Raw genomic sequence first — 27,348 nt, forward strand, 5'->3', positions numbered from 1 at the left:
CAGAGCTGTGCTGCAGGAGTATGGTGAGGGCGACAAACAGACACCGGGATTCTACGGTTGTGAGAACACAGTGGGCAGGGGATAGCTAGCGGGAGGGAGGGAAAATTCTAGCAACCACCTGGGGAAAAATTACTAAGATTTTGTTTGTAAGTAATGTAATGTGGCTATGGGGTTGAATATCATTATGGGTATTTTGGTTTGTTTTTCTTTTGATATTGCAGAGAAGGGGGGATTGACCTAAACTAAACCCAGAGGTGAAAAAATAATGTCCTTGTGATTCTCGAGAGAAAATTGCATCTATTGGTTAGTTTTTTTTGTTAAAGACAAATGTTTCAACAAAATATGGTGCTGAAAAGAGAAAAAGTATTATTTTATGTAATTTTTTTTAAATGTTTGTTTCTGTAATATATAATCTTTTTAAAAAGAGCTGCTCGACTCCCTTGTTTTATTTTTCCTTGTCCCTCTCCTTTTTCTTCCTCAACTGGCTGGTGTTGCATGTTGCCCTGGGTTACACAATGGCTAGTATTTTATTTATTATTCCATTCTTCATACAACGGCTCAGACAGCTGAATACAACCACATCATTCACAAATCTCTAGTTAACTTACCACCTGTGTGTGAACACAGAATCAGTCACATCCCAACCTTATTTCCACTATATATCACCCCAATAGATCACTTCTAGTGTTTTCACCCCAGTTTGGTTCTGATCTATGGCTGCCTCCTTACCTTTTTCCCCCTCTACAGTCCACTGTTCTCTTATTTTTTTTGCTACGTTTTCTGTTGGTTTTTGTTTTGCTTCAGTTTCACTGTCTTGGTTTGTTGTTTTCCGTTCGATGTCTCCAATTAAACCACATGCCAACGCATTTTCTCTGTGTGCATACTGTATAAGTGTGTCTGTGTGTGAAGTCAGCCTCTTGAGTTTATAAACATCTCTAAATCCAACCGTGTTAGTAATGACTAAGTTTCCCTAGTTAAATGATAGTAACTGCACATAAATGTAGAGGGTTTAGAGGCGTAACTTGGTTACATTTGGAAACCTCTAAACACTGACCCTCTCTCTGTATTAGGAACTCTCTCCACAACACGAGATCTCAAAAGTTACAAACATCAGTTGAAATTTATTGCACAATCACATTTACCTTGTACATATTGACTAGATTTACAAAACCAGATCGATCCCCAATCAGTTGTATTATTACAAGTGAAGGCACAATGTGAACATTGAATCAATATACAATTACTGGACCTAGATGGGAACTTGCCTCATTGGTCTTAATGAGGATGATGGAAAGTTGTCTCAGCCAATGAAAAGGCCTCCTGAAGGTGAGTAAGAAATGCTTTTGTTAACAGGACAGCAGTAAAAGGCATTTCCTGTTAAACATTAATCAATCATTTTAATGTATTTCAGGTGGGTCCATTACCTGTTACTTCAATACTGGTTCCAGTGATGTAGCGAGAGTCATCTGAAGCCAGAAAGGCACATACATCAGCTACCTCTATATACACACAGAGAGAGAGAGAGAGAGAGAGAGAGAGAGAGAGAGAGAGAGAGAGAGAGAGAGAGAGAGAGAGAGAGAGAGAGAGAGAGAGAGAGAGAGAGAGAGAGAGAGAGAGAGAGAGAGAGAGAGAGAGAGAGAGAGAGAGAGAGAGAGAGAGAGAGAGAGAGAGAGAGAGGGGTTAAGTCTTATAACTTGACTATAAAGGGTACGGAGCTCTGCATTTGTGATGTGCTCTATAGCACAGAGGTGTACAGTATGTGTACAGTATTCTCACCTGCAGGCTCTCCCATCCTTCCCAGTGGCACCATGGATGTTAACTGCACACACAAAACAACACAGCAAGTTAAATACACACTTCTATACAAAAACAACATTCAGGAGGTCACTTTCTATCTAATATAAAAGGAGAACTCAGTCGTACCTGACTGATTACTTTCTCTGGCACTTTATCAGTCATGGGTGTGGTTATAAACCCTGGTAACACACAGTTACACCGGATCCCAAATCTGGAGAAAGAGAGCAGTTGTATTTTAGGTTTTAGGTCATACTTCAAACCACCCTGGGTCCTGTTTACCAAACGCATCTTAAGGCTAAGTTCATTAGAACCTTCATAGGAGCATCGTTAAAACGCCGAGCTGTTTCCCAAAACCATTGTTACTGAAGTTGTACTTGAAAACGCTCATTATTTACAGACTGCCTCAGACCACTCGTAGAACAGCTAAGTGGTCGTTTGATGCTTTTTTTTGCCCCTTTCTGAGTCACTTTTAAACACAGAAGATCTCCGCTAAACATAGAACCAAGCTGTTTATCTGTCGCTCTGTGACCGCCAATAACTTCAGAATGAATTTGACTACAAATACAAAGTTGCCAATGTCTTTGCATTTGTTACAAACAAGCGAAGGATAAAAAGATGCTTCAAATGAAAACTAAGCTGACTGCATAAAAGCATACAGTAGGCTTAAAGGCTACATGGGCCTATATATTTCAGTCAATTTAGTTCTATTTTGCTAATTGTAGGCTACACTGTCTAATTTCATGATGTGTTACAACATGTGCACAATGATGTGATTAAGTTATTATAGGGTAAGCATTACAATAAACCACCTCAATATTTGCAGCCATATAGGTGTTGATATATCTCTAGGAGCTGATCCATCGTCAGTATTGTGGACTAATTCTAATGTTAAGGTAAGAGAAAGCTGATCCGAGAGATCCTATCAGATGGACACATGCTCCAACGACCCACTGGTGTTTTGGGAAACGCATGTTACATCTTTGGCCATAGGAACGATGGATTGTTAACACTCATAAGCCTAAGTTCCATCGCTATCAGGAAACTGGGCCCTGCTCACTACAGAATGTTTATAGCCTATTTATCTTCTCTCTATTGGTGAATGGGTAACATTTGGGGTGTTGAAATCAAATGCAGGATCGTGTTCAGTAGGCACGGCACAGAAGAAAACAGCCCAAAAAGGCTAGGTACCATCTCAACTTGTATAATATAAAATGCTCATTTTTGTTTCTATTGCAAAACATTTAGCTACGGTTTGCCCTAATGAACATAACCCAGGTGTGCCTTACCTGCTCAGCTCCTTGGCTGCAGTTCTGGTCAGGCCCTCCACACCTGCTTTGGAAGCAGAGTAGTTTGCCTGTCCAATATTGCCTACCTGGTAACAGCCAGAAACACAAAGAGAATGTTAAAGAATGGCAGGAAGTCTGTTGAAAGCTAATAACCTATGCCTGGAGGGCCAATAGCTAAGATGTTGGACTCGCCTTGCCCACAATGCTGCCCACTGTAATAATGGAGCCTTTAGGTGCTCCACAGGCAACCAGAGCCTTGCCAACAGCCTGAGTCAGGAGGAATGTGCCCTGAGAGAGAGAGGGGGAAAGATAGAGGAGTTTGTTGAATACGAGGTTAGGAAGCACTGTTTATTTTAAAAACATTTTAACTCTCTGATTTTGGTGTAACAACATAAACGAATCACTGAACCTAAACAGAGAGAGAAACCCTTGCTTCTTTTCTTCCACTCATTTAAATATATTGTGGCCAGGACAATAAGAACAAAGGGTTATACCTTTAGATTGACTTGGATAACCTTGTCAAAGTCCTTGTCCTCCATTTTCAGGAGGAACTCATCCTGAGTGATCCCTGCAGCGTTCACACATATTGTGGGAGGCTGGAAGTACCGACACTGCAGGAGGGTATCACAGCACATTGTTTATGAGTTAATCACTTATGGCATTCAGTGACTCACTCACACAAAATGTCTCTTCTGATTCAGGCAATTTCTAACTTCGCGATTGTGTTGTTGAAGAACTGAGTGAAGTGCTTTAGGTCAAGGTCCAAAAACGTTACATGACTGATTTATTATCCTAGTAGGAGACACCAGCATGTGGTTTAGGATAATCAGTCAATCACCTGAATGCTTGTGAGTAGCTTCTCTACACTCTCCCTTGATGAAACATCCACAGCAGCTGCCATGTGGTCCTGCCCTTTGTGGTCATGGTTCAGACTGCCCAGGGTCTGATTGGCTGACTCCTCGCTGATGTCAGCTACCACTACCGTGGCACCCTCGGAGGCAAATCGCTGGCATACGGCTCGGCCAATCCCGCTGCCCCCTCCTGGAGATAATGGGTAGTGCAAAAATGTAGGCGGCAATCTGCTGCAGCTCACAGCAGGTAAAGAGAGGGCTATATACCACTTGGATGTTCTGTAAATAAGGTCTATAATAAAGGACTGATGATTGGTCACCTACACATGAGCGGTCGCCTATAAGCAGGGAGGGTATTATTTCTATCTTGCCTTTATTTCATCTGAGTGAAGATTCTTGTAAGGCAACATTAGGGAGTTTTTCCTAGCCACCGTGCTCCTACATTTGCATTGCTTGCTGTTTGGGGTTTTAGGCTGGGTTTCTGTATAGCACTTTGTGACATCTGCTGATGTAAAAAGGGCTTTATAAATAAAATTTGATTGATTGAACATTATTGTCGTCTTCACCTTTTATCCAATGAGAGTGACATAGCTGTCTCATCAGGCAAAGGTGAAGACAACTATTTTTTTTACCAATTAAAATGGCCTAGGCTACTCTAAAGAAAATGTATGTTTATGTTAAGTTGACTTAAATGGGATATTGTCATTAAGGTTTCATTAACAAATTGTTTTGGACGGCTATGTTGCTGTTGAGATACCACAGGACAGATATATATATTTTTTAAAGCAAACGTTCTCAAGAATGTCTGAAGATGATATACTGTAACAGTGATGTAGCTTAGTCGAAACAATGTTAACGTTACAACGACTGTTAACTACAATCTTGCACTGCAACGAAATAAAATGATTGAAGCCCAACAACTAGACCAAGGGTCAGCTACAACAACACAAGTTGTTGCGCCTAGCTAAGCACATATATCTGCTCTACTAATTCCCTACAGAGAACTGCAGTTATATTTACCTACCTTACATATGTATTAAGTTAAATATAAAGGCCGACGAAGCGTGAAAGAAGACACTAACCCGTGACAACTGTCAACCTTGATATGAGCCGTGTGGTGGCCGCCATGATGGTTGTTGTTGAAGATCGAGTCGTTCTCTCTTGATCCAGGAGATGGCGCCACGGGACAGGTTTTGTTTGAGCTCATATCTCTGTGACTAGCCAGCTTGTAGTCCTAAAAAAAGGAATGAGTTTCCTCTTGTTCATTCTAACCTAACGTGGGTTCGTTCAGACATTCCTAAGGGGGAAATTAATGGGGAATTAATGGGGTTAGGAGAACACAGACTTAGGAGATATTATACGTTTTGTTGTATGAGATAATATCAGTCAGTGTTAACATTACCTTTTATGTGCTTTATGTGCTTGTTTTGATTGCAGAAACGCTTCAAAAACACAAAAATTAGGTTGGCTGATGAAGATTATCTCACAGCACGAAATCTGCTAAACCTGTGTTTACCACAGACCGTATTTTTGGGGGTTTAACCCCATTAATTTCCCCATAGGCTTTGGCCAATGAGCCATGGCAGAGTAACTGCCTTCAAAAAGACAGCATTACTATTGCTCTCTATATTTTAATTGCAGCAGGTAATACAGAAATAATCCTATTTTGACCTAATATGGAAAGCTATAGGCACAAACATTCAGACAAAGCAATTAAACTTCAATAGGCCTATACAGTATCAGTGTTTTTCAACCTGTGGCTCGCGATCCGCTGGGGTACTGCAGATGGTCTGGGAATATTTTTAGATTTTTTAAGGATTCTCAGCGATGCGAAGCCATGAACACCTATTGTTATTGTCTGAATCCTTCTTATTTCTTGTTTCTTGACATGGTCAAATAACTCAAGCATAGATTGGTAACTTTTTTTCTAATTTGGCATACAGAAACTAGAGGCCATGAGTAAATTGGTCAAAAAGAATGGCACCAATTGGCCTATAGGGGGCACTGTTATAAGCAGTCTCACTTAAACCCTCATATTCAACGCCCCGTTTGACCTAAAGACTTAAAACTTTATATGTAGGTGTCTTTCTTTATGCTGAACAAATTTGCCCCAAGGACCCATAAGATCTGTCAGGATAGATTTCCCTCCATCTTGGACATTTTGAAAAACCATTCAAAACGTATTCTCATGAACCATAAGTCCAAATAACACCATTTATTTATGCTACTATGATAAAATAATATGTTAAATTCTCTCTAACCAATCCTCCAATTCCTTTACCATGATGCACCAATCTAAAAGACAGGCCAAAAAACACAATCTCAGCTAAAGGCTATCATTTTATTTATTTTTTTACCTTTATTTAACCAGGTAAGCCAGTTGAGAACAAGTTCTCATTTACAACTGCGACCTGGCCAAGATAAAGCAAAGCAGTGCGATAAAAACAACAACACAAAGTTACATATGGGGTAAACAAAACATAAAGTCAAAAATACAACAGAAAATATATATACAGTGTGTGCGAATGTAGTAAATTATGGAGGTAAGGCAATACATAGGCCATAGTGCAAAATAGTTACAATTTCGTATTAACACTGGAATGATAGATGTGCCAAAGATGATGTGCAAATAGAGATACTGGGGTGAAAATTAGCAAAATAAATAACAATATGGGGATGAGGTAGTTGGGTGGGCTAATTTCAGAATGGCTGTGTACAGGTGCAGTGATCGGTAAGCTGCTCTGACAACTGATGCTTAAAGTTAGTGAGGGAGATAAGAGTCTCCAGCTTCAGAGATTTTTGCAGTTCGTTCCAGTCATTGGCAGCAGAGAACTGGAAGGAATGGCGGCCAAAGGAGGTGTTGGCTTTGGGGATGACCAGTGAGATATACAGTGGGGGAAAAAAAGTATTTAGTCAGCCACCAATTGTGCAAGTTCTCCCACTTAAAAAGATGAGAGAGGCCTGTAATTTTCATCATAGGTACACATTAATAACTATGACAGACAAAATGAGAAAAAGAATTCCAGAAAATCACATTGTGGGATTTTTAATGAATTTATTTGCAAATTATGGTGGAAAATAAGTATTTGGTCAATAACAAAAGTGCTTTGTTATATACCCTTTGTTGGCAATGACACAGGTCAAACGTTTTCTGTAAGTCTTCACAAGGTTTTCACACACTGTTGCTGGTATTTTGGCCCATTCCTCCATGCAGATATCCTCTAGAGCAGTGATGTTTTGGGGCTGTCGCTGAGCAACACGGACTTTCAACTCCCTCCAAATATTTTATATGGGGTTGAGATCTGGAGACTGGCTAGACCACTCCAGGAGCTTGAAATGCTTCTTACGAAGCCACTCCTTCGTTGCCCGGGCGGTGTGTTTGGGATCATTGTCATGCTGAAAGACCCAGCCACTTTTCATCTTCAATGCCCTTGCTGATGGAAGGAGGTTTTCACTCAAAATCTCACGATACATGGCCCCATTCATTCTTTCCTTTACACGGATCAGTCGTCCTGGTCCCTTTGCAGAAAAACAGCCCCAAAGCATGATGTTTTCAACCCCATGCTTCACAGTAGGTATGGTGTTCTTTGGATGCAACTCAGCATTCTTTGTCCTCCAAACACGACGAGTTGAGTTTTTACCAAAAAGTTATATTTTGGTTTCATCTGACCATATGACATTCTCCCAATCCTCTTCTGGATCATCCAAATGCACTCTAGCAAACTTCAGACGGGCCTGGACATGTACTGGCTTAAGCAGGGGGACACGTCTGGCACTGCAGGATTTGAGTCCCTGGCGGCGTAGTGTGTTACTGATGGTAGGCTTTGTTACTTTGGTCCCAGCTCTCTGCAGGTCATTCACTAGGTCCCCCCGTGTGGTTCTGGGATTTTTGCTCACCGTTCTTGTGATCATTTTGACCCCACGGGGTGAGATCTTGCGTGGAGCCCCAGATCGAGGAAGATTATCAGTGGTCTTGTATGTCTTCCATTTCCTAATAATTGCTCCCACAGTTGATTTCTTCACACCAAGCTGCTTACCTATTGCAGATTCAGTCTTCCCAGCCTGGTGCAGGTCTACAATTTTGTTTCTGATGTCCTTTGACAGCTCTTTGGTCTTGGCCATAGTGGAGTTTGGAGTGTGACTGTTTGAGGTTGTGGACAGGTGTCTTTTATACTTATAACAAGTTCAAACAGGTGCCATTAATACAGGTAACAAGTGGGGGACAGAGGAGCCTCTTAAAGAAGAAGTTACAGGTCTGTGAGAGCCAGAAATCTTGCTTGTTTGTAGGTGACCAAATACTTATTTTCCACCATAATTTGCAAATAAATTCATAAAAAATCCTACAATGTGATTTTCTGGATTTTTTAAAATCAATTTGTCTGTCATAGTTGACGTGTACCTATGATGAAAATTACAGGCCTCTCTCATCTTTTTAAGTGGGAGAACATGCACAATTGGTGGCTGACTAAATACTTTTTTCCCCCACTGTACCTGCTGGAGCGCAGACTACGGATGGGTGTTGCTATGGTGACCAGTGAGCTAAGATGAGGCAGGGATTTGCCTAGCAGGGATTTATAGATGACCTGGAGCCAGTGGGTTTGGCGACTAATATGTAGTGAGGGCCAGCCAACAAGAGCGTACAGGTCACAATGATGAGGAGTATATGGGGCTTTGGTGACAAAACGGATGGCACTGTGATAGACTACATCCAATTTTCTGAGTAGAGTGTTGGAGGCTATTTTGTAAATGACATCGCCGAAATCAAGGATCGGTAGGATAGTCAGTTTTACGAGGGCATGTTTGGCAGCATGAGTGAAGGAGGCTTTGTTGCGAAATAGGAAGCCGATTCTAGATCTAACTTTTGATTGGAGATGCTTAATGTGAGTCTGGAAGGAGAGTTTACAGTCTAACCAGACACCTAGGTATTTGTAGTTATCCACATACTCTAGGTCAGACCCGCCAAGAGTAGTGATTCTAGTCGGGTGGGCGGGTGCAAGCAGCGTTTGGTTGAAGAGCATGCATTTCAGAGTCAACACAATAGCCATTGTGTGCCGGGTGTAGCACGAAGCTAGCTAGCTAGCCGTTCTTCAAACAAAGTCAACACAGTGGCCATTGCTAGCTACCCAACACGACCAGCTAACTGTACGGAAGTAGCTAAATACAATATACTTGTCCTAGCTAGCCAACGTTTAATCATTGCTGCGTCATGAAAGGAACTTGACACAGACACGAATGATCTGTTTAGTGTGTTATCACACTATTGGTGGTTTGTTGTGACCAAGTGTTGGTGCTAAACTGTGTGTTAAACTGTGTGTTATTGGATGCTAGCATGCTAGTTAGCTATGGTGTCATAGTTAGCTAGCTGAATAAAGTGGGTTGAGTCTATTCCTTTAAACATTGAACCGCTGTGGTTCACAACAATTCTGATTTCTAAAGGTGGAAGTTGGGAGAGTTTTTGTTCGGGTGGTTCAGTGAAACAATTTTAGTTTCTGAGGTATAAGTTTTTGGTGAGGGAGACCCTGCTCTCTCCTCTCCCAGATGCTTAGCTCATTTCATTCCGATCTCCTCTGCATTTTTGTAGCCATTTGCTACAGCCTGTCAACTATGCCTCTGCCTATCCCTGTTCTCTCCTCTCTGCACAGGCTACACAAACGCACCACACCGCGCGGCTGCTGCCTCTCTAACCTGGTGGTCCCTGCACGCACCCCACACCTGGAGTTCCAGGTCGCAGGCAGCCTCTGGAACTGCCGTTCTGCTGCCAACAAAGCTGACTTCATCCCAGCCTATGCCAACCTCCAGTCCCTCGACTTCCTGGCGCTGACGGAAACATGGATCACCACTGAAAACACTGCTACTCCTACTGCTCTCTCCTCGTCTGACCATGTGTTCTCGCATACCCCGAGAGCATCTGGTCAGAGGGGTGGTGGTACAGGAATCCTCATCTCTCCCAAGTGGACATTCTCAATTTTTCCCCTAACCCATCTGTCTATCTCCTCATTTGAATTCCATGCTGTCACAGTCACTAGCCCATTTAAGCTTAATATCCTTGTCATCTATCGCCCTCCAGGTTCCCTTGGAGAGTTCATCAATGAGCTTGACGCCTTGATAAGTTCCTTTCCTGAGGATGGCTCACCCCTCACAGTTTTGGGGGATTTCAACCTCCCTATGTCCACATTTGACTCATTTCTCTCTGCCTCCTTCTTTCCACTCCTCTCCTCTTTTGACCTCACCCTCTCACCGTCCCCCCCTACTCACAAGGCAGGCAATACGCTTGACCTCATCTTCACTAGATGCTGCTCCTCTACTAATCTCACTGCAACTCCCCTCCATGTCTCCGACCACTACTTTGTTTCCTTTTCTCTCTCGCTCTCCTCCCACACTACTCACTCTGCCCCTACACAGATGGTAATGCGCCGCCGCAACCTTCGCTCTCTCTCTCCCACTACTCTCTCCTCTTCCATCCTATCATCTCTTCCCTCTGCTCAATCCTTCTCCCTCCAATCTCCTGATTCTGCCTCCTCAACCCTCCTCTCCTCCCTTTCTGCATCCTTTGACTCTCTGTGTCCCCTATCCTCCCGGCCGGCTCGGTCCTCCCCTCCAGCTCCGTGGCTTGATGACTCATTGCGAGCTCACAGAACAGAGCTCCGGGCAGCGGAGCGGAAATGGAAGAAAACTAAACTCCCTGCCGACCTGGCATCTTTTCACTCCCTCCTCTCTACATTTTCTTCATCTGTTTCTGCTGCTAAGGCCACCTTCTACCACTCTAAATTCCAAGCATCTGCCTCTAACCCTAGGAAGCTCTTTGCCACATTTTCCTCCCTCCTGAATCCTCCCCCCCAACCCCCCCCTCCTCTCTCTCTGTGGATGACTTCGTCAACCACTTTGAAAAGAAGGTTGACGACATCCGATCCTCGTTTGTTAAGTCTAATGACACTGCTGGTCCTGCTCACACTGCCCTACCCTATACTTTGACTTCTTTCTCCCCTCTCTCTCCAGATAAAATCCTGCGACTTGTGACTGCAGGCCGCCCAACAACCTGCCCGCTTGACCCCATCCCCTCCTCCCTTCTCCAGACCATCTCCGGTGACCTTCTCCCCTACCTCACCTCGCTGATCAACTCATCCTTGACCGCTGGCCATGTCCCTTCCGTCTTCAAGAGAGCGAGAGTTGCTCCCCTTCTCAAAAAACCAACACTCGACCCCACTGATGTCAACAACTACAGACCAGTATCCCTTCTTTCTTTTCTTTCCAAAACTATTGAGCGTGCCGTCTTTAGCCAACTCTCTTGCTATCTCTCTCAGAATGACCTTCTTGATCCAAACCAATCAGGTTTCAGGACTGGTCATTCAACTGAGACTGCTCTTCTCTGTGTCACGGAGACTCTCCGCACTGCTAAAGCTAACTCTCTCTCCTCTGCTCTTGTCCTTCTAGACCTGTCTGCTGCCTTTGATACTGTGAACCATCAGATCCTCCTCTCCACCCTCTCCGAGCTGGGCATCTCCGGCGCGGCTCACTCCTGGATTGCGTCCTACCTGACCGGTCGCTCCTACCAAGTGGCGTGGCGAGAAGCTGTCTCCGCACCACGTGCTCTCACCACTGGTGTCCCCCAGGGCTCAGTTCTAGGCCCTCTCCTTTTCTCCCTATACACCAAGTCACTTGGCTCTGTCATATCCTCACATGGTCTCTCCTATCATTGCTACGCTGACGATACACAACTAATCTTCTCCTTTCCCCCTTCTGATAACCAGGTGGCGAATCGCATCTCTGCATGTCTGGCAGACATATCAGTATGGATGACGGATCACCACCTCAAGCTGAACCCTGGCAAGACGGAGCTGCTCTTCTTCCCGGGGAAGGACTGCCCGTTCCATGATCTCGCCATCACGGTTGACAACTCCGCTGTGTCCTCCTCCCAGAGTGCGAAGAGCCTAGGCGTGACCCTGGACAACACCCTGTCGTTCTCCGCCAACATCAAGGCGGTGACCCGCTCCTGCAGGTTCATGCTCTACAACATTCGGAGAGTACGACCCTGCCTTACACAGGAAGCGGCACAGGTCCTAATCCAGGCACTTGTCATCTCCCGTCTGGACTACTGCAACTCGCTGTTGGCTGGCCTCCCTGCCTGTGCCATTAAACCCCTACAACTCATCCAGAATGCCGCAGCCCGTCTGGTGTTCAACCTTCCCAAGTTCTCTCACGTCACCCCCCTCCTCCGCACACTCCACTGGCTTCCAGTTGAAGCTCGCATCCGCTACAAGACCATGGTGCTTGCCTATGGAGCAGTGAGGGGAACGGCACCTCTGTACCTTCAGGCTCTGATCAGTCCCTACACCCAAACGAGGGCATTGCGTTCATCCACCTCTGGCCTGCTGGCTCCCCTTCCTCTGCGGAAGCATAGTTCCCGCTCAGCCCAGTCAAAACTGTTCGCTGCTCTGGCACCCCAATGGTGGAACAAGCTCCCTCACGACGCCAGGACAGCGGAGTCACTCACCACCTTCCGGAGACATTTGAAACCCCACCTCTTTAAGGAATACCTGGGATAGGATAAAGTAATCCTTCTACCCCCCCCCCCCCCAAATTGTAAAGTGGTTATCCCACTGGCTATAGGGTGAACGCACCAATTTGTGAGTCGCTCTGGCTAAGAGCGTCTGCTAAATGACGTTAATGTGCCCTTGAGCAAGGCACTTAACCCTAATTGCTCCTGTATGTCGCTCTGGATAAGAGCGTCTGCTAAATGACTAAAATGTAAATGTAAAATTTAGTTTTACTAGTGTTTAAGAGCAGTTGGAGGCTATGGAAGGAGTGTTGTATGGCGTTGAAGCTCGTTTGGAGGTTTGTTAACACAGTGTCCAATGAAGGGCCAGATGTATACAAAATGGTGTCGTCCGCATAGAGGTGGATCCGAGCGTCACCAGCAGCAAGAGCGACATCATTGATATACACATAGAATAGAGTCGGCCCGAGAATTGAACCCTGTGGCACCCCCATAGACTGCCAGAGGTCTTGACAACAGGCCCTCCGATTTGACACATTGAACTCTATCTGAGAAGTCGTTGGCGAACCAGGCGAGGCAGTCATTTGAGAAACCAAGGCTATTTAGTCTGCCAATAAGAATGCGGTGGTTGACAGAGTCGAAAGCCTTGCCAGGTCGATGAAGATGGCTGCGCAGTACTGTCTTTTATCGATCGCGGTTATAATATCATTTAGGACCTTGAGCGTGGCTGAGGTGCACCCATGACCAGCTCGGAATCCGGATTGCATAGCGGAGAAGGTATGGTGGGATTCGAAATGGTCGGTGATCTGTTTGTTAACTTGGCTTTCAAATACTTTCAAAAGGCAGGGCAGGATGGATATAGGTCTGTAACAGTTTGGATCTAGAGTGTCACCCCCTTTGAAGAGGGGGATGACCGCGGCAGCTTTCCAATCTCTGGGGATCTCAGACGTTATGAAAGAGAGGTTGAACAGGCTAGTAATAGGGGTTGCGACAATTTCGGCGGCTAATTTTAGAAATAAAGAGTCCGGATTGTCTAGCCCAGCTGATTTGTAGGGGTCCAGATTTTTCAGCTCTTTCAGAACATCAGCTGTCTGAATTTGTGTGAAGGAGAAGCGGGGGGGGGGGCATGGGCAAGTTGCAGCGGAGGGTGCAGAGCTGGTGGCCGGGGTAGCGGTAGCCAGGTGGAAAGCATGGCCAGCCGTAGCAAAATGCTTGTTGAAATTCTCGATTATTGTAGATTTATCGGTGGTGACAGTGTTTCCTAGCCTCAGTGCAGTGGGCAGTTGGGAGGAGGTGCTCTTATTCTCCATGGACTTTAAAGTGTCCCAAAACTTTTTGGAGTTAGTGCTATAGGATGCACATTTCTGTTTGAAAAAGCTAGCCTTTGCTTTCCTAACTGATTGTGTATATTGGTTCCTGACTTTCCTGAAAAGTTGCATATCGTTCGATGCTAATGCAGTATGCCACGGGATGTTTTTGTGCTGGTCAAGGGCAGTCAAGTCTGAGGAGAACCAGGGGCTATATCTGTTCTTTGTTCTGAATTTTTTGAACGGGGCATGCTTATTTAAGATTGAGAGGAAAGCACTTTTAAAGAACAACCAGGCATCCTCTACTGACGGAATGAGGTCAATATCCATCCAGGATACCCGGGCCAGGTCAATTAGAAAGGCCTGCTCGATAAAGTGTTTTAGGGAGCGTTTGACAGTGATGAGGGGTGGTCGTTTGACCGCGGACCCATTACGGACGCAAGCATGCCCACCTACACGCTCTAATGTCATGCCTAAGTGTGCATGACATTAGAGCGTTCTGCTGAGGTGTTGTTTGCTCTGTCTTTTGGATGGATACATCATAGTACAGGAGCTGGAGGATTGTGAATACATTGAGGACCTCTCTGTGTGCACTGTTCAACCTTGGCAAATACACAATATATACACAAAAGTATGTGGACACCCCTTCAAATTAGTGGATTTGGCTATTTCAGCCATACCCATTGCTGACAGGTGTATAAAATCAAGCAGACAGCCATGCAATCTCCACAGACAAACATTGGTAGTAGAATGGCCTTACTGGAGAGCTGTGACTTTCAACGTGGCACCGTCATAGGATGCCACCTTTCCAACAAGTCAGTTTGTCAAATTTCTGGTGGGAGGAGCTATTCCATTCCAGCCATTACAATGAGCCCATCCTCCTATAGCTCCTCGCCACTGCCACACACAAGCCTAAGATCACCATTCGCAATGCCAAGTGGCTGGAGTGGTTTAAACTCTTCCCAGAAAAGTGGAGGCTGTTATAGCAGCAAAGGGGAGACCAACTCCATATTAATGCCCATCATTTTGGAATGAGACGTTTGACAAGAAAGTGTCCACATACTCTTGGTCATGTAGTTGATGTGTGTCTGTTGCTCTCAGACAGATATGAGAATAGGCTGGCACACATTTGTTTTTGCACTGACTGCTGCCATCTAGTGATCCATGTCCTCATGGCAAGAACTTCACTGTTGAAAACAATTGTCACTGATAGGAGTGAAAGCTCATCATCCCCCCCCTATTGTATCATTCCACGGACCCACTTTCTTCATCAAAACAGACACAAAGTCAGTGTAAAAGAGCTCTTTCTCTCTTTATTTGTAGTTGGACAGTTCAAAGTATTTTTTCTTAGAAAAGAAACAGAACACAAGAAACAACCACTCAATTGTCAGGGGAAAAGAACATAAGAGAAGAAACGCAAAAGAGGAAACCTCAGTGGTAGAAACATAGTGGCTAGAACACTCCACACTTTTTTTTTTTCAGTCTTGCCTTTTTTCCTTAGAGCTGTACACATTTTTGCTTGAGTAGTTTTTCTTTGCCATTATTACCAATATCCAACTTTCTCCATTGCCTTCAAGTAAATGCAATAAAGATTTGGAATGTGTCCACTCAAATCCCCAGGAAATAAATAACTGATCACACATGTACAAAATCTAAATTCTCAAACTATTATAAAAAAGCTTGATTCTTATTAACTAAATGACAAAAATCTGTTTATTACCTCCGAATCTCATGAAGTACATATACCACTTCTGCCAAACGCACCATGAGCAAGGAAATGGTCACTACAATCATCTTCCGAAACCAGATTTAGCTCAGTTGAATAAAACATTCAGCTGCCAAAAAGTTAAAAGGCCAATTTGTTAAAATAAATAGTGTGGTTCTGTGCCGTAAAGCATTGGTATGGCAACGGTATGGGAATCACATCCGGGGGACAAGGAAGGCATGTAAGCGCCCCACTGAACCTTACTAAGATACGACCTATAAAAAGTATTTTTCCCCCAGACAAAGTGAAATTAAAAGGTGAAGTCTCATAATCTAGTTCTATTGTGCACTACCCTTGCAAGTTAAAATGTCTTGCAAGAGAGATGTGACCATTTCAGTAGTCTGTAGACGTCACTAGACATATCTAATTGACTGAACAAAACAAGGGAAGAATCTGTTTGCGTGTGGGTAATGGTGAGTGGAGACATGTCCTCACAATTTATTTGCAGATTGGTCACAAGAAGATCGAAATACGTCATTTACAGAGTGAAACATAGGAAAAAGTGAGTTCGCTTAAACCTTAACGGCTCATTAAATGTGTAACCACGGACAACCCTCTCAAGATGTAAAGTACATGCGTATGTTGCAGTCTTGATGCGCCTCAGTTTCTTCATGTGTGCATTTTCTACATTTATACTGAGCCAAGGTGCTTTACGATGCAGAATGATTTAAAACGCCGGCATCCACAAGATGAGAAACTAAGCAGGGCTGTGTTTACTGTACGAGGCCGTGCCCCACACATTCACTCAGTCACACACCACCAACACACACACACACGTTGCCCTGTATACAGAAAAACTAAAGCCAGCCTGTCCACATCTTTACTTTCTCCCCACATTTGGGGATTCCTTAAAATTCTTCTTTATAAAAGAAAAATAGATATTTATATATTTGTACATATTATATACAGTGTGGAGAGAAAGACATAGTACAAGATGATCCCAGAGTTCTGGACCCATCCACCCTTCTTGCTTTCTAGAGCCTGTAGAGATCCTGCCATCTTTCTAGAGCCTGTAGAGATCTTGCGATCAGCTCTTTTTTCTATGAGACGATGCATAATCTCTCTGTCAACCCTCTAGGTTTCTAGAGCAATGAAACAACTCAGTCTTTCTCCATCCACTCTTTCTGTTGGGTCTGGCTTCTCAGAACATAGGGGAAAAGCTTTAGCTTTCTCTTAATTCCGGGTCAGTTCTGACTATAGTCTGATCCGCCTGCGGCTCTGTTGGCATTTCTGCACTGTCCTATCTGGGGTTCGCGGGCCCAGGCCCGTCCCTCTGGAGCTTTCAGTCCGAGTCACTGGTGTCAGAGGAGGACGAGGAGGACGAGGAGGAAGAGTCTGAGCTGGAGCTGCTGGCGCTGAGGCGAGACGCTACGGCATGGGGCTCCACTGCACTGGGCTTCTCTGCTGAGAGATACACAGAAGGTCAAATACTTGGAATATAAGGTTGAGAAGTCAACCCACACATTTTCCAAAGACCTGAGCTGATCTCGTTCATAACTTTTTTTATGACGTGCTATGTAGGTGGACAAGGCCATTTGTTAGAGAAAAGGAATTGAGCCAGTAATCTTTAAACACATTTTGGCTTGTAGTTCCACATCTCTGTGCATGCTCTGAAATTAGTTGTCATATCTGCCGTGTCTACTCTGTGGGCAGTGATCCAGATGTATTCTGACTCACCTTTGGTTTTCTGAGGCTTCTTGCCAGAGTTGAGCTGCCCGCTTACATCCAGCAACCTCTGCTCCAACTCCAACTGCTTCTCCAGGGCCAGCTCCTCCCGGGACTTTCCTGCTCCACCTTTCTTCCCTACTAACAGAGAGGAGACCAGGGGGTTAGATGATTCAATGTCTGCATTCACCAACTAATCCAAATAAACCGAGACTAAGTCACTATAATGCTACCCAGTGAAATCATTGGGAACAGGGGAAATTTGTATGACATTTGACCGAAATGGTGACAGAAAAAGCCCTATGGTAGCGCCCGTCCAGGACACTTAACAGGGAGAATATCTGAAAGAAGATCTGGCGCTACACAGGAAAGCTCTCTAACCATAGGGTTTGCGAGGCTTCTTGCGGAGGCAGGTCATGACGTATCGTTCCAGCTCGCGCAGCGTGGACGGCTTGAGTGTCTCAAAGTCTATCTCGATCTCCTCTGGGTCGGTGTCACGCAGCGATGGCTCGCGCGCCTGGATGATGTGAACCACACGACCCAGCTTCTCCCCGGGCAGCTTGTTGATGTCCAGGCTGAGCTGGCGCTTCTCGTCGTAGCTCATGGGCGACACCTCGTCCTCCTCCTCGGAGTCGTAGTGGGGGAGCATGGCAGCAGCACTCATCTGGTGCATGTTGAGCATCACTGCCTGCGACTTCTTGGAGGACCTGAGGGTGAAAGTGTGATTTAATGATTAAATCATGATGGTGCACATTTTGTTTTTGTCAGGAATACTTTTGGGGAATTTTGATAGCATGGAGACAATAAATCATATCATGGCAGAGAGATGTTGAAATCGATTGCCAGTAGAGAGCACTCACTTGCTCTTGTTGCTCTTCTTGCCAGTACCCCTCTTGCCCTGTGTGGAGCCCCCTTTACTGCTCTTGGTCTTGGGTGTCTTCGGCGTCTTTGACGTCTTGGTGACCTTGGGCATTTTGGGCGGCCGGATGGGTATATCCTCTTCGACTGGCACCCGGCTTCCCCGATGCTTCTCTGGCTTCTTCTTCTTCTTCTTGTCCTTCTTATCTTTCTTCCTCTTAGGCTTGACGATGGGGCCCTGGGAGAGTGCTGCCAGCTGCTCATGAACTGCTTTCAGCTGACGGGACCGTGGAGGGACCATGGTCAGTTACTGTTGTGGCAACCACTTCAAGCTCAGGCATACAGAAATACTTTTGTCTCACCTAGCTAGCTTAAGATGAATGAACTGTAAGTCGCTCTGGATAAGAGTGTCTGCTAAATGACTAAAATGTAATGTATTGTGGTGAGGATGCAGTGTGAATGTTGATGTGTGTGTGTGTGTGAGTGTCTGGTGCTAAGTGTGTGTCGTGTTGCGGTGGACGCAGGGTTGGGTCAGTCTACCTGTGTACACACCTGTTCCTGCAGCTCGGCCAGGCGGTGTGCTCGCTCCTCCTCGCTGTCCGAGCTGGGGCTGCTATCGCTCTCACTCTCGCTGCTGGGGTCGCTCTCCGACGAGGACGAGGAGGAAGATGAAGAAGATGAGGAGTGTCCACCCATGGAAGCAGGAGGGGCCGCAGGCTCGTCAGGCATCTTGGCAAAACAGAACTCAAAGACGTCCTGGAGAGAGAGGACGATATCAGACCAGTGCACTCATGTCCATTCAGCTGTATGATACTACTGTTCAAAGGCATAAAAACTCAACCAGGAAACGACATATCTCGATGTGTAAAATGTGTCGACTCGCACCTGTAGTTTGCGTGCCATGGCTACCACGTCATGGTCTGGGGGGTTGTACTTGTAGCAGTTAGAGTACATTATCCTCACGTCACCGGCAAACTGCTGGGCGTCCCTGTACTCTCGACTGTCCATTTTCCTCTGCAGAGGAAGAGTGGAGGAAGTTAACGTCACATAATTGTTGACAGTCTACCTTTATGGTGCTTGATGACGCTGTGATCTACAGCTCTACCTAGGGTCCATTGTCTCAAGGATTACAAACAGGCTGTGTGGTGCGGCATGTACCTTGATGGTGCTGAGGTCCATGGGCTGCTTGATGATGTCGTGGTAGTCGTGTAGGCCCAGCATGGAGGCGTCCACTGGTTTGTAAAAGGGCCAGGCGTAAGCCGCGTGTTTCTTGGACAGCAGCTCTTTGAGAATCCCATTGCAGTACCGGAGCTGCTGGCCCAGTTTGCCGCGTCGCACCGGCTGGAGCTGCACAGAGTCCGGCAGGTCCTTCTTCGGGGGCTTGATAGGGCGCCCGCTGACTCCCCGCCTCCCTGCAGCTGCTTTGGCGCCCACCATGCCTCTGCCACGGCCCATACCAATACCCATACCTATCCCCATGCCGAGCCCCAGGCCTTGGCCTACCCCCAGCGAGGTGAGTGTCAACGGGGAGTCGGGTCCGCCGACCATGCCCATGCCAATCCCGCCAACGCCCATGGTGATGGGCATGGCCATGGTGGTGGGGGTGGTGGTGTCCGCTTTCCGCTTCACTCCCTTTTTCTGTTGGAGACAGAGACAGGTACTTGTCATTGGCTGAACACCTGCCATTTCAGATAATGGGCCAATAAATAAAATAGTAAACGACGCTGTCAGATGATGTCACCAACTGCTGCCTACACTTTGATCAGTAGGTTCTTTAACTTATCAGCTGCAAGGCCGTAAGGTAGAGTAAGTTGTATAACAATAGCGTAGTTTAGGGGTAGGTGAACACTGCACAGGCAGTAGTTGACAGTATTTGTGTCTCGCCTGCTGCCATTACCTTGGCTGTGGGCTGTGTTGGGGGTAAGCCTAGCATAGCAGGATTACTGTGGAGGGTGGGAGGTAGGCTCTTGGCCTGGAGCGTCTGTGGGGGGGTGGAGAGCAGCGACTCCGGGGTGTCCGGCGTGGGGGGAGAGTAGGCGGACTGGGACACTGCCGGGACCTGGTGAGCAGTCGTCACTCCTCCTGGTACTGAGGCAAATGGAGAAAAAAAAAAGTGTTACGCGTGGGAGATGACATGTATTCATGTGGTCCTGTGTGGCTCAGTTGGTAGAGCATGGCGTTTGCAACGCCAAGGATTGTGGGTTCGATTCCCACTGGGGCCACCCATAAGAAAAGTGTATGCATCACTAAGTCACTTTGGATAAAACCCTCTGCTAAATGGCATATTATATATACGTATATATTATTCATATTCACATTATCTGACAGAAAGAGTCAATATCAAACAGAACACATTTCCCTAAAATAATCACACAAAAATTACCCCCCCCCCCCCCGGCAAATAATCACACTCAAAAACATCCATTAACCTTACACAAACAGAATCACACAAAAAAACTCATGCTCACCTGTGGCCCTGCGTCCTTTGCCTGGCTTGCCCGGTTTGCCCCGCGGGGGAGGAGGGGGAAGTTCTATTTCCTCCTGGGGCATCTGGGCAACCTTCTGAAGGAAAGCCTTCTCCAGGGACTGGGCCATCAGAACAATATCATCTGTTGGCTGGGAGACAATCACAATGGAAAAGCTTTACTCGGCTGGAGAATACATGTAGGGCATAGAACTTCTCAAAATAGGATGCGAGATCTGCCTCATTTCTATCAGATAGATTATATCTACAGACATTTTAGACTGTTTATAAGAATGTTTATTAGTGACATATCTCTGACAGCTTCCAGGGATGTAAAATATAAATAGATAATATGATGTAGAGCTTTTGAACTCAAATGGAGTCGACTCCCTCTAGTGTCCTGCCAATAACCATAGTTGGTCAAAGGCTCATTTATGACTGTGAAAATGTTGTGGTTACAGCATGTCTCTCTCACACACACCTTATTATAGATGTAGCAGTTGGTGAACATGGTGTTGAAATCCTGCATGCACTCGCTGGCGCTGCGGTAGTAGTTGTTCTCCAGGCGCCGCTTGATGGTCCCCATGTCCATGGGCTGTTTGATGATCTTGTGATAGTCCTGAGGCAGAGAGGAGCCAGTTTACTTAATGCTGCTGTACTAATAATAAATACACTGCGCTCTACAGACCTATTCAGCACTGTATTGTCTTGCAAGCTTGAGAAAAGCTTTTATAAAACTTCCCAACCTAAAATAAGAATATTCTAAAAACCTTAGTTCTACAGTTAGTTAAGAAAACAGTGACATCCTAATATGCAAACAGGATGATAACACTATTTGAATATCTATAAATATTCACTGTTGTCTGTCTTTTTTTGGCTAAAGTACAATGTGACTGGGCTCTCTGGAACAGTGGCTTGCAGAGACACTCACAGGCAGGCTGAGCTTGGAGGCGTCCACAGGCTCATGGAAAGGCCATGCGAAGTGGTGCCTCCACAGGGACTTAATCATGGCTTTCTGGAGGAACTGCAGCTGGTTGGTGGCACGGCCCTGCCGGTTCGTGTCGGGCACTAGGGGCCGTGGCGACCCAGAGGGGGGAGCTTGCCCGTGGGGGAGCAACGGCGGGCCCTCGAATCCCTCAAACAGCAGTGACGGTTTCCGGATGCGCTTGCCGGGGCCCGGGGGGCCCTGCTCCATCGCCATGACACCCTGCAGGCCTACGTCGACCCCGCCCAGGGAGCTGTTGACGGAAAGGGAGGAGGGAATAAGCATAGAGCAGTGGGGCATAGAGAAGAATGGGGAGGTGGAGAAAGTATTGGATGTGACACAGCAGTCTTTGTAGAACAAGCCTTCTACTTAGCTAGCCCACTCTAGACGTCTTACATGAGGACAGGTTAGCAAAAGTGAGTCATGAGCCCTCTCACCATGATTGGGTTTCAATTGAGCTACGAGTCACAACTGCCTCATCAGCATTGCCAGAAACTACAGGATTAGCCTCACTACCGGTACCATCAGAGGCTGTAGAAAATATGATACATACAGCAAACTTACACTGGAATCTGGGTGTGGTTTCGGGAGTTCTTGGACAGCTGGCCTCTGGCAGGCATTTGTGAGGTTCACTTTACGAGTTGCCTAAAAGCTTACTCAATACACCATGACAAGGATGTCGAGGCAGATTTAGTTTTGCATTGTTCCACCATAAACCCAATGACTGATGAATCCTTTGTGCTGGCAGTGGTTTAGTGCCCCTGGCTGATCATATCTGTGGGCTGAAGTAGTCTTAACAGAAACAGTGTTGTCTGTTGAAACTGTGATAAGAGCCTGGCTGGACATGCACAGTAACAGTGATACTCATACCAAACATAAAGTAACATACAAGCAGCCTGTAAATTGAAACAGTGAATTCAAATGAATGCGTTGACCATTGTACTGGTGATATGATCCAATTGTCCTGCCATTATACATCCAGAGGCTTCGAGGGGAGCAATACTATAGAAAAATGGGAAAGACAACATTTGCATGCATTTAACGGCCCATTTCTCCTGTCTCCCTGGCAACGAAGCTAACAAGTCTGTTCCATTGGATGGTAGGCTGGTATAACCATGGTAACTAGGCCCTACCCCCCCCACCAACACTACCTACAATAGAGACAACGTAGAAGTCCAAGTCACTTGTGGTTTGTGCATTTAGCATTATGATTAATATACAATGTGTGCATGTGTTAAAATCAATCTTAAATTGAAGGGTTCAAGAGTGCAGTGATATCTACACTCTGCTCACAAGTGACCTTAACCCTGTTCAAGTGCCCTATTGACAAATTAGCAGAATTATTTACATACACCATACCTCTGAATTAAGGGCAAAGTTTATATACACTAGTAAAACAGTGCCAAAATGTTTTGATTTGTATCAATGCCTTGTGTTATCAGCATTAACTATGTGTACATAGTTGACCAAGTATTTGTTGGCAATTAGAAGCCACTTACAGACTCTTGGTGCGTTCTTCATAATTAATGTTACCTAGAATAAACTACTTTCTCTATAGGGACAAGCTAAGAAACATGGAAAAGTTCTGTCAATCCCCACTACTCCAATTATACAGAATAACCAATCAATTTGGGTTTGGCTGAACCGATTCTCTAATCTCTATCCAGATGCAGTCACTTTACACTGCTTTCATTTACATAGCTACCTCAAGTACCTCTGCACGTTGATCTGGTACTGGTACTCCCTGTATATAGTGCCATTCTTGTGTAGTTTAATTAATACTGTGTTAGTTATTTTATACACAAACTCTGCATCGTTGGGAAAGGTTTGCAAGCAAGCATTTCACTGTAAAGTGTACACCAGTAGCATTCGGCGCATATGATAAATCAAATTTGATTGTGCTGAATCCATTTTATGCTCAACTGAATATCAAGATAGCCAACCATTCCATAGTGTAGGGTCTCGCTATGTCCCTTCATTTGGGACTAGATCAGTTGGGCTGCATCTTCCTCATAAGTGAACACCGGAGGAAACTACTTGAGCAGAATTGAATATTCACCTGTAGCTTACCTCGACAGGAACCCAAACAAATGAACAACACTACTGCTGCACACAGAGCCTATTACTTAACCAATGTGGAAGTCATGCTGTCGTGATTGTTTCTTTACCAATTCTACAAAATGAAGACCGTTTCTTGATGACAGGAAAACTTGGTGTAGACTATACTGACCAAGAGGACAATCCAAGTCACAGATAACCTCTCCCTTATACAGTTTAATATCAGCTGTTATTCAATGATACAAGTTGGAAAACACATTTGACATTTGATGTACTTTATTATAAAAGTTGAAAAAGTTTCAAAACACTTACGTCACTGACACTTGTCAGCAACAAAAACCTTATCAATATAAGTTAAATTGTACATGTGCTACATTTCCTTTAAAAATAAAACGTGGTGAAAGGGAAGACTTTACTACTATTGAGAACTTTGCACTGGACTAGTTCACTATTACGTGAGCAGTTATATATCACTGTCAGATTACAAACTATGTCCAGTACTGTTGTAACATGTTAGTCAACATCTAACTCACATTTTATTTGAATGGTCACAAAAAAGTACACAAAATACATATAAATTGCAGGTTTGGTGAGTGGAAAGGCAAGTGGACTGTGAGGCCATTGCAAGCAACTGATGGGAAACTATTTCCGTCCAATTAGACACGTGACTTGCACACGCTGTTAAAAATACCATTGCATGGACCTGGCGTTAAACTGAAATTATAGGATGACTAAATTATCAGCACTATACGTAACCGACATGCAGCCATGAAATGTAACGTTTACCAAACATTTCCACAAAACAAATGGACTAGCCAGCTTGCTAACTTAACTAGCTATCCCTCCCCATCCAAATATAAGAGAGCTCTCCAAATAGCTCCAACCGGTAACGTTAGCTAGCTAACCAGCTTACCTTGTCTACCAAGCCACCACAATCACCACTAGCTAGATCTACTCAAACACATTGATGAGTCAGTAGCTAGCTACATTAGCTTGCTAACGTTAGCCAGTACTGTGTTATGTGATTCGCAAAACGCTGCAGCTAGTTAGCTTTTACTCATACGAATTTGTCACCTTGAATTAGCGGAAACTAGTTGCTTGTTAGCTAGCTACCTAAAGCAGACTTCCTCGCAATTAATGGCCGTCTGCTAGCTAGTAGCCGTACCCAGCTAACTGACACAGCAAGCCTATCCCCATGGTAGCTAGTGAGCTAGGTACCTAAAGCAGACTCCCTAACGAGCTAGGTACCTAAAGCAGACTCCCTGGCAAGCAATGGCCGTCTGCTACTAGTGTAGCTAGTAGCCGCATCTAGCTGACACTGCAAGCGTATCCCCATGGTAGCCAGCAATAATATACAGTCACAATGTTAAAGAATTTAGCTAACCAACATTCACCCAGCCACTAACAGTTAGTTAACCAACAGGAAGATACAAATAAACAGAACGGCTGATAGTTATGCTAGTGTAAATCTAGTTGAGCGATATCAACAACTAGTTCGTTTCTTACCAAGCCAGTCTGGGCTATGCAATACTACAGCAAGGACTAGCTAGCGGAGACGCTGGGAAGATGGCGTCGGTGCAGTAAAATTTAAACGACAGTCGTCCCAAATAATTGTCTTATTTCGCAGTTTGACGAAGAGTGGTCATATCCTGACAAATGTCCAGTATATTATTTTTCATTGCAAAAATCAATATAAACGCTCTATGCCGGCTGAGCAGTCATGGATGTACACCCAGTGTACATGTCGGTAATCAGAAAACATCAGTTTATGAGTTAATCCTAATCTTAATGCAACAATATCCTCTCAGATCGCAAACTTAAAGTCAATTGTTCCGATCGGTACCTGTCATGGGGCGGGTTTATGGCCGTCTCCATCAGGATGGATCCGGATTCTGTTTAAATACCAATATTCAAGTTCCTGCTTTGCCCGTCCTTTCCACCAGCCCCCAAAGCATTAGACTGATCACTGCTTCAGCGAAATGGCAACTCACGTCTACGCCCGATACTTTATAGACCAACCATTCATTCTATTGGATACGGTAATTTAAGAAGACCACGCCCCGTATTTTCTATTCGCAGTTGAACATGTCCGCCAGAGTAAGCACCCCCCCCAAATACGTTTTTATATTAACCTTCTCATCCAGCCTATTCGCAAATTGTTATTGTCAATCAAACAAAATTCTCGTTATTACTGGCTACCCCTCCCATCACTCAAAAAGTATATATTTTTTACAGATTGTTTAACGTAACTACGCTTTTACGAAATGCGACATACCAAAACCCGCCCTTTCACTCATCAAATTACATTACGTCAACGTGGGCACAGCAACGATAATGATTGGTCGCTGAAACTCTAGCGCGAACTTCCAGAGTAAACAGAAAGCACGCCATTGGTTAGTGAGTCCGGTCACGCGTATCTATCAGATGCCAAACGTAGGCGGAACGCTCAACACACATGTTTTCTCTCCGAGTAGCCGCATTTTGGTCCTTCCCAAGTGTTGGAGCGCCATCTTGAAGTGCAGTGAGTGCGCACGAGCTTTACTGTCTGCATACAAATTATTTGCTTATAAGATGGTGTCACAAAATGTACAATAAATACCACTCCCTGCGTTGAAACAAAAAGGCGATCATAACGCATAGTTGTAAGCCACTCTTATACCAAGTAAGATCCACGCGCTGTTTAACCAGGATGACTTAATTTACAGACAACTGAAAAAGGCTCTCATTATCCTAGGCCTAATATTTCAGAACTCAACCAATGCCTACCATACTACTAATAGCGCAACATTTGATGGATAACTCGCACTGAAGCTGTTTTAAATGTCTTATGGAGGATAAGGCAAACTTCAACCCTAAGCCAAAGTGGCAAAGGAAATTGCCCTCCATTGAATGACACAGCATTTCTCAACTCTTGCTGAAATGGTTATCAAAGCAGATAAGAATTTCGGATTACAATCACTTTTATAAGAATTACTATAAGAGACACTTCAAGCACAAAGGTTGCATCGGTTTGAACAATTTTAGAGTCATGTTGCTCAACTTCAATAACACCCATGTAGGCCGCGATTTGAACACTTCAACTAAAACTTAATTTATTAGCTTTACAATCTTCAACATGAGCTGCCCAGAGAAAATCCAAATTAGTTAGTTATCTACATTCAGACAATTAACTAAATCCCCAAACAGTTCCTATCATATACCTACAAGATACTCATTCTACCAAGTCCACGTGCAACAAACTAGAATGAATTATCAGCTAAATGCCAACATTCGACAAAAAAAAATAACTCGTACAAGTAGTTAAGAGCTGTACAAAATGGTTCCCTAATGCTAAAAGACCCATCCCCCACACCAAGGTTACACGTTCTCTCCAATGTCACTCAACTAAATACTCACGATTTTCAATATATACGGACAAAAGTTATACATTTAAAAGCCTCTAAATACAATGAACCTTGAATTAAACCATGAATTAATGTGATCTTAATCTTGAGTAAATATGGGAAAAAAACATGTTGCTAATTGATTCCCAGGGTTACATAAACATGAACTACTAAAAATCTCGATTTATAAATCCATTATGCAGAGTAAAACTTTCCTTCAAAATTCTCCTTGTCCTCCACCACGATCGTTTTTTTTTTTCAAACACATTTCCCTCAAACATGTCCGACTTCTTCCTCATTCATTGAAGTGGGGGGAAGGGAAGTCATGTGATAAATAAGCTAATGGCGCAATGTTCGGCAAAAGTTGTAGGCTACACACTGCTCCAGGGAAAAAGATATTGATGTATCCGGAAAATGTCATCTTGCCGTAACAAA

General features: G+C 44.6%; 2 protein-coding genes across 7 annotated transcripts; both read right to left on the reverse strand.

Moving 5' to 3' along the window:
* Window positions 1–1,094: 1,094 nt before the first annotated feature.
* Window positions 1,095–5,079, reverse strand: hsd17b8 (hydroxysteroid (17-beta) dehydrogenase 8). The gene is made up of 9 exons (XM_084165192.1): window positions 5,017–5,079; window positions 3,922–4,124; window positions 3,578–3,694; window positions 3,276–3,371; window positions 3,084–3,169; window positions 1,924–2,008; window positions 1,777–1,819; window positions 1,425–1,499; window positions 1,095–1,320 (listed from the first exon to the last, which is right to left on the reverse strand). Exons 1-9 carry the CDS (start codon window positions 5,060–5,062, stop codon window positions 1,301–1,303), a joined length of 771 nt encoding a protein of 256 aa, XP_084021318.1. The 5' UTR covers window positions 5,063–5,079; the 3' UTR covers window positions 1,095–1,300.
* A 10,829-nt stretch (window positions 5,080–15,908) lies between these two features.
* LOC311132914 (bromodomain-containing protein 2-like) lies at window positions 15,909–25,511 on the reverse strand. Of its 6 annotated transcripts, none has more exons than XM_084166297.1 (12): window positions 25,374–25,511; window positions 21,419–21,725; window positions 20,969–21,106; window positions 20,492–20,639; window positions 19,921–20,111; window positions 19,182–19,661; window positions 18,909–19,037; window positions 18,576–18,779; window positions 18,026–18,300; window positions 17,547–17,872; window positions 17,178–17,303; window positions 15,909–16,901 (listed from the first exon to the last, which is right to left on the reverse strand). In XM_084166297.1, exons 1-12 carry the CDS (start codon window positions 25,403–25,405, stop codon window positions 16,783–16,785), a joined length of 2,475 nt encoding a protein of 824 aa, XP_084022423.1. In that variant the 5' UTR covers window positions 25,406–25,511; the 3' UTR covers window positions 15,909–16,782. The 6 variants fall into 6 exon arrangements, with proteins under 6 accessions (XP_084022423.1, XP_084022422.1, XP_084022421.1 ...); XM_084166296.1 differs by having other exon boundaries at window positions 15,909–16,904; XM_084166295.1 differs by having other exon boundaries at window positions 15,909–16,904; window positions 17,178–17,306.
* Window positions 25,512–27,348: the final 1,837 nt, after the last annotated feature.

Source organism: Coregonus lavaretus (genome assembly GCF_964263955.1).
Source record: "Coregonus lavaretus genome assembly, chromosome: 7".
Classification (NCBI taxonomy): domain Eukaryota; kingdom Metazoa; phylum Chordata; class Actinopteri; order Salmoniformes; family Salmonidae; genus Coregonus; species Coregonus lavaretus.

Coding starts and splice junctions, on each gene's coding strand:
- hsd17b8 (XM_084165192.1), bottom strand. CDS start 5,062: ATGGCGGCCACCACACGGCTCATATCAAGGTTGACAGTTGTCACGG. Junction 4,125..5,016: donor AAGGTTGACAGTTGTCACGG/GTTAGTGTCTTC, acceptor CATTATCTCCAG/GAGGGGGCAGCGGGATTGGC. Junction 3,170..3,275: donor TGGGCAGCATTGTGGGCAAG/GCGAGTCCAACA, acceptor GGCTGTTACCAG/GTAGGCAATATTGGACAGGC.
- LOC311132914 (XM_084166292.1), bottom strand. CDS start 25,405: ATGGAGACGGCCATAAACCCGCCCCATGACAG. Junction 21,107..21,418: donor CCTCCAAGCTCAGCCTGCCT/GTGAGTGTCTCT, acceptor TCTCTGCCTCAG/GACTATCACAAGATCATCAA. Junction 18,780..18,908: donor CCATGGCACGCAAACTACAG/GTGCGAGTCGAC, acceptor CTCTCTCTCCAG/GACGTCTTTGAGTTCTGTTT.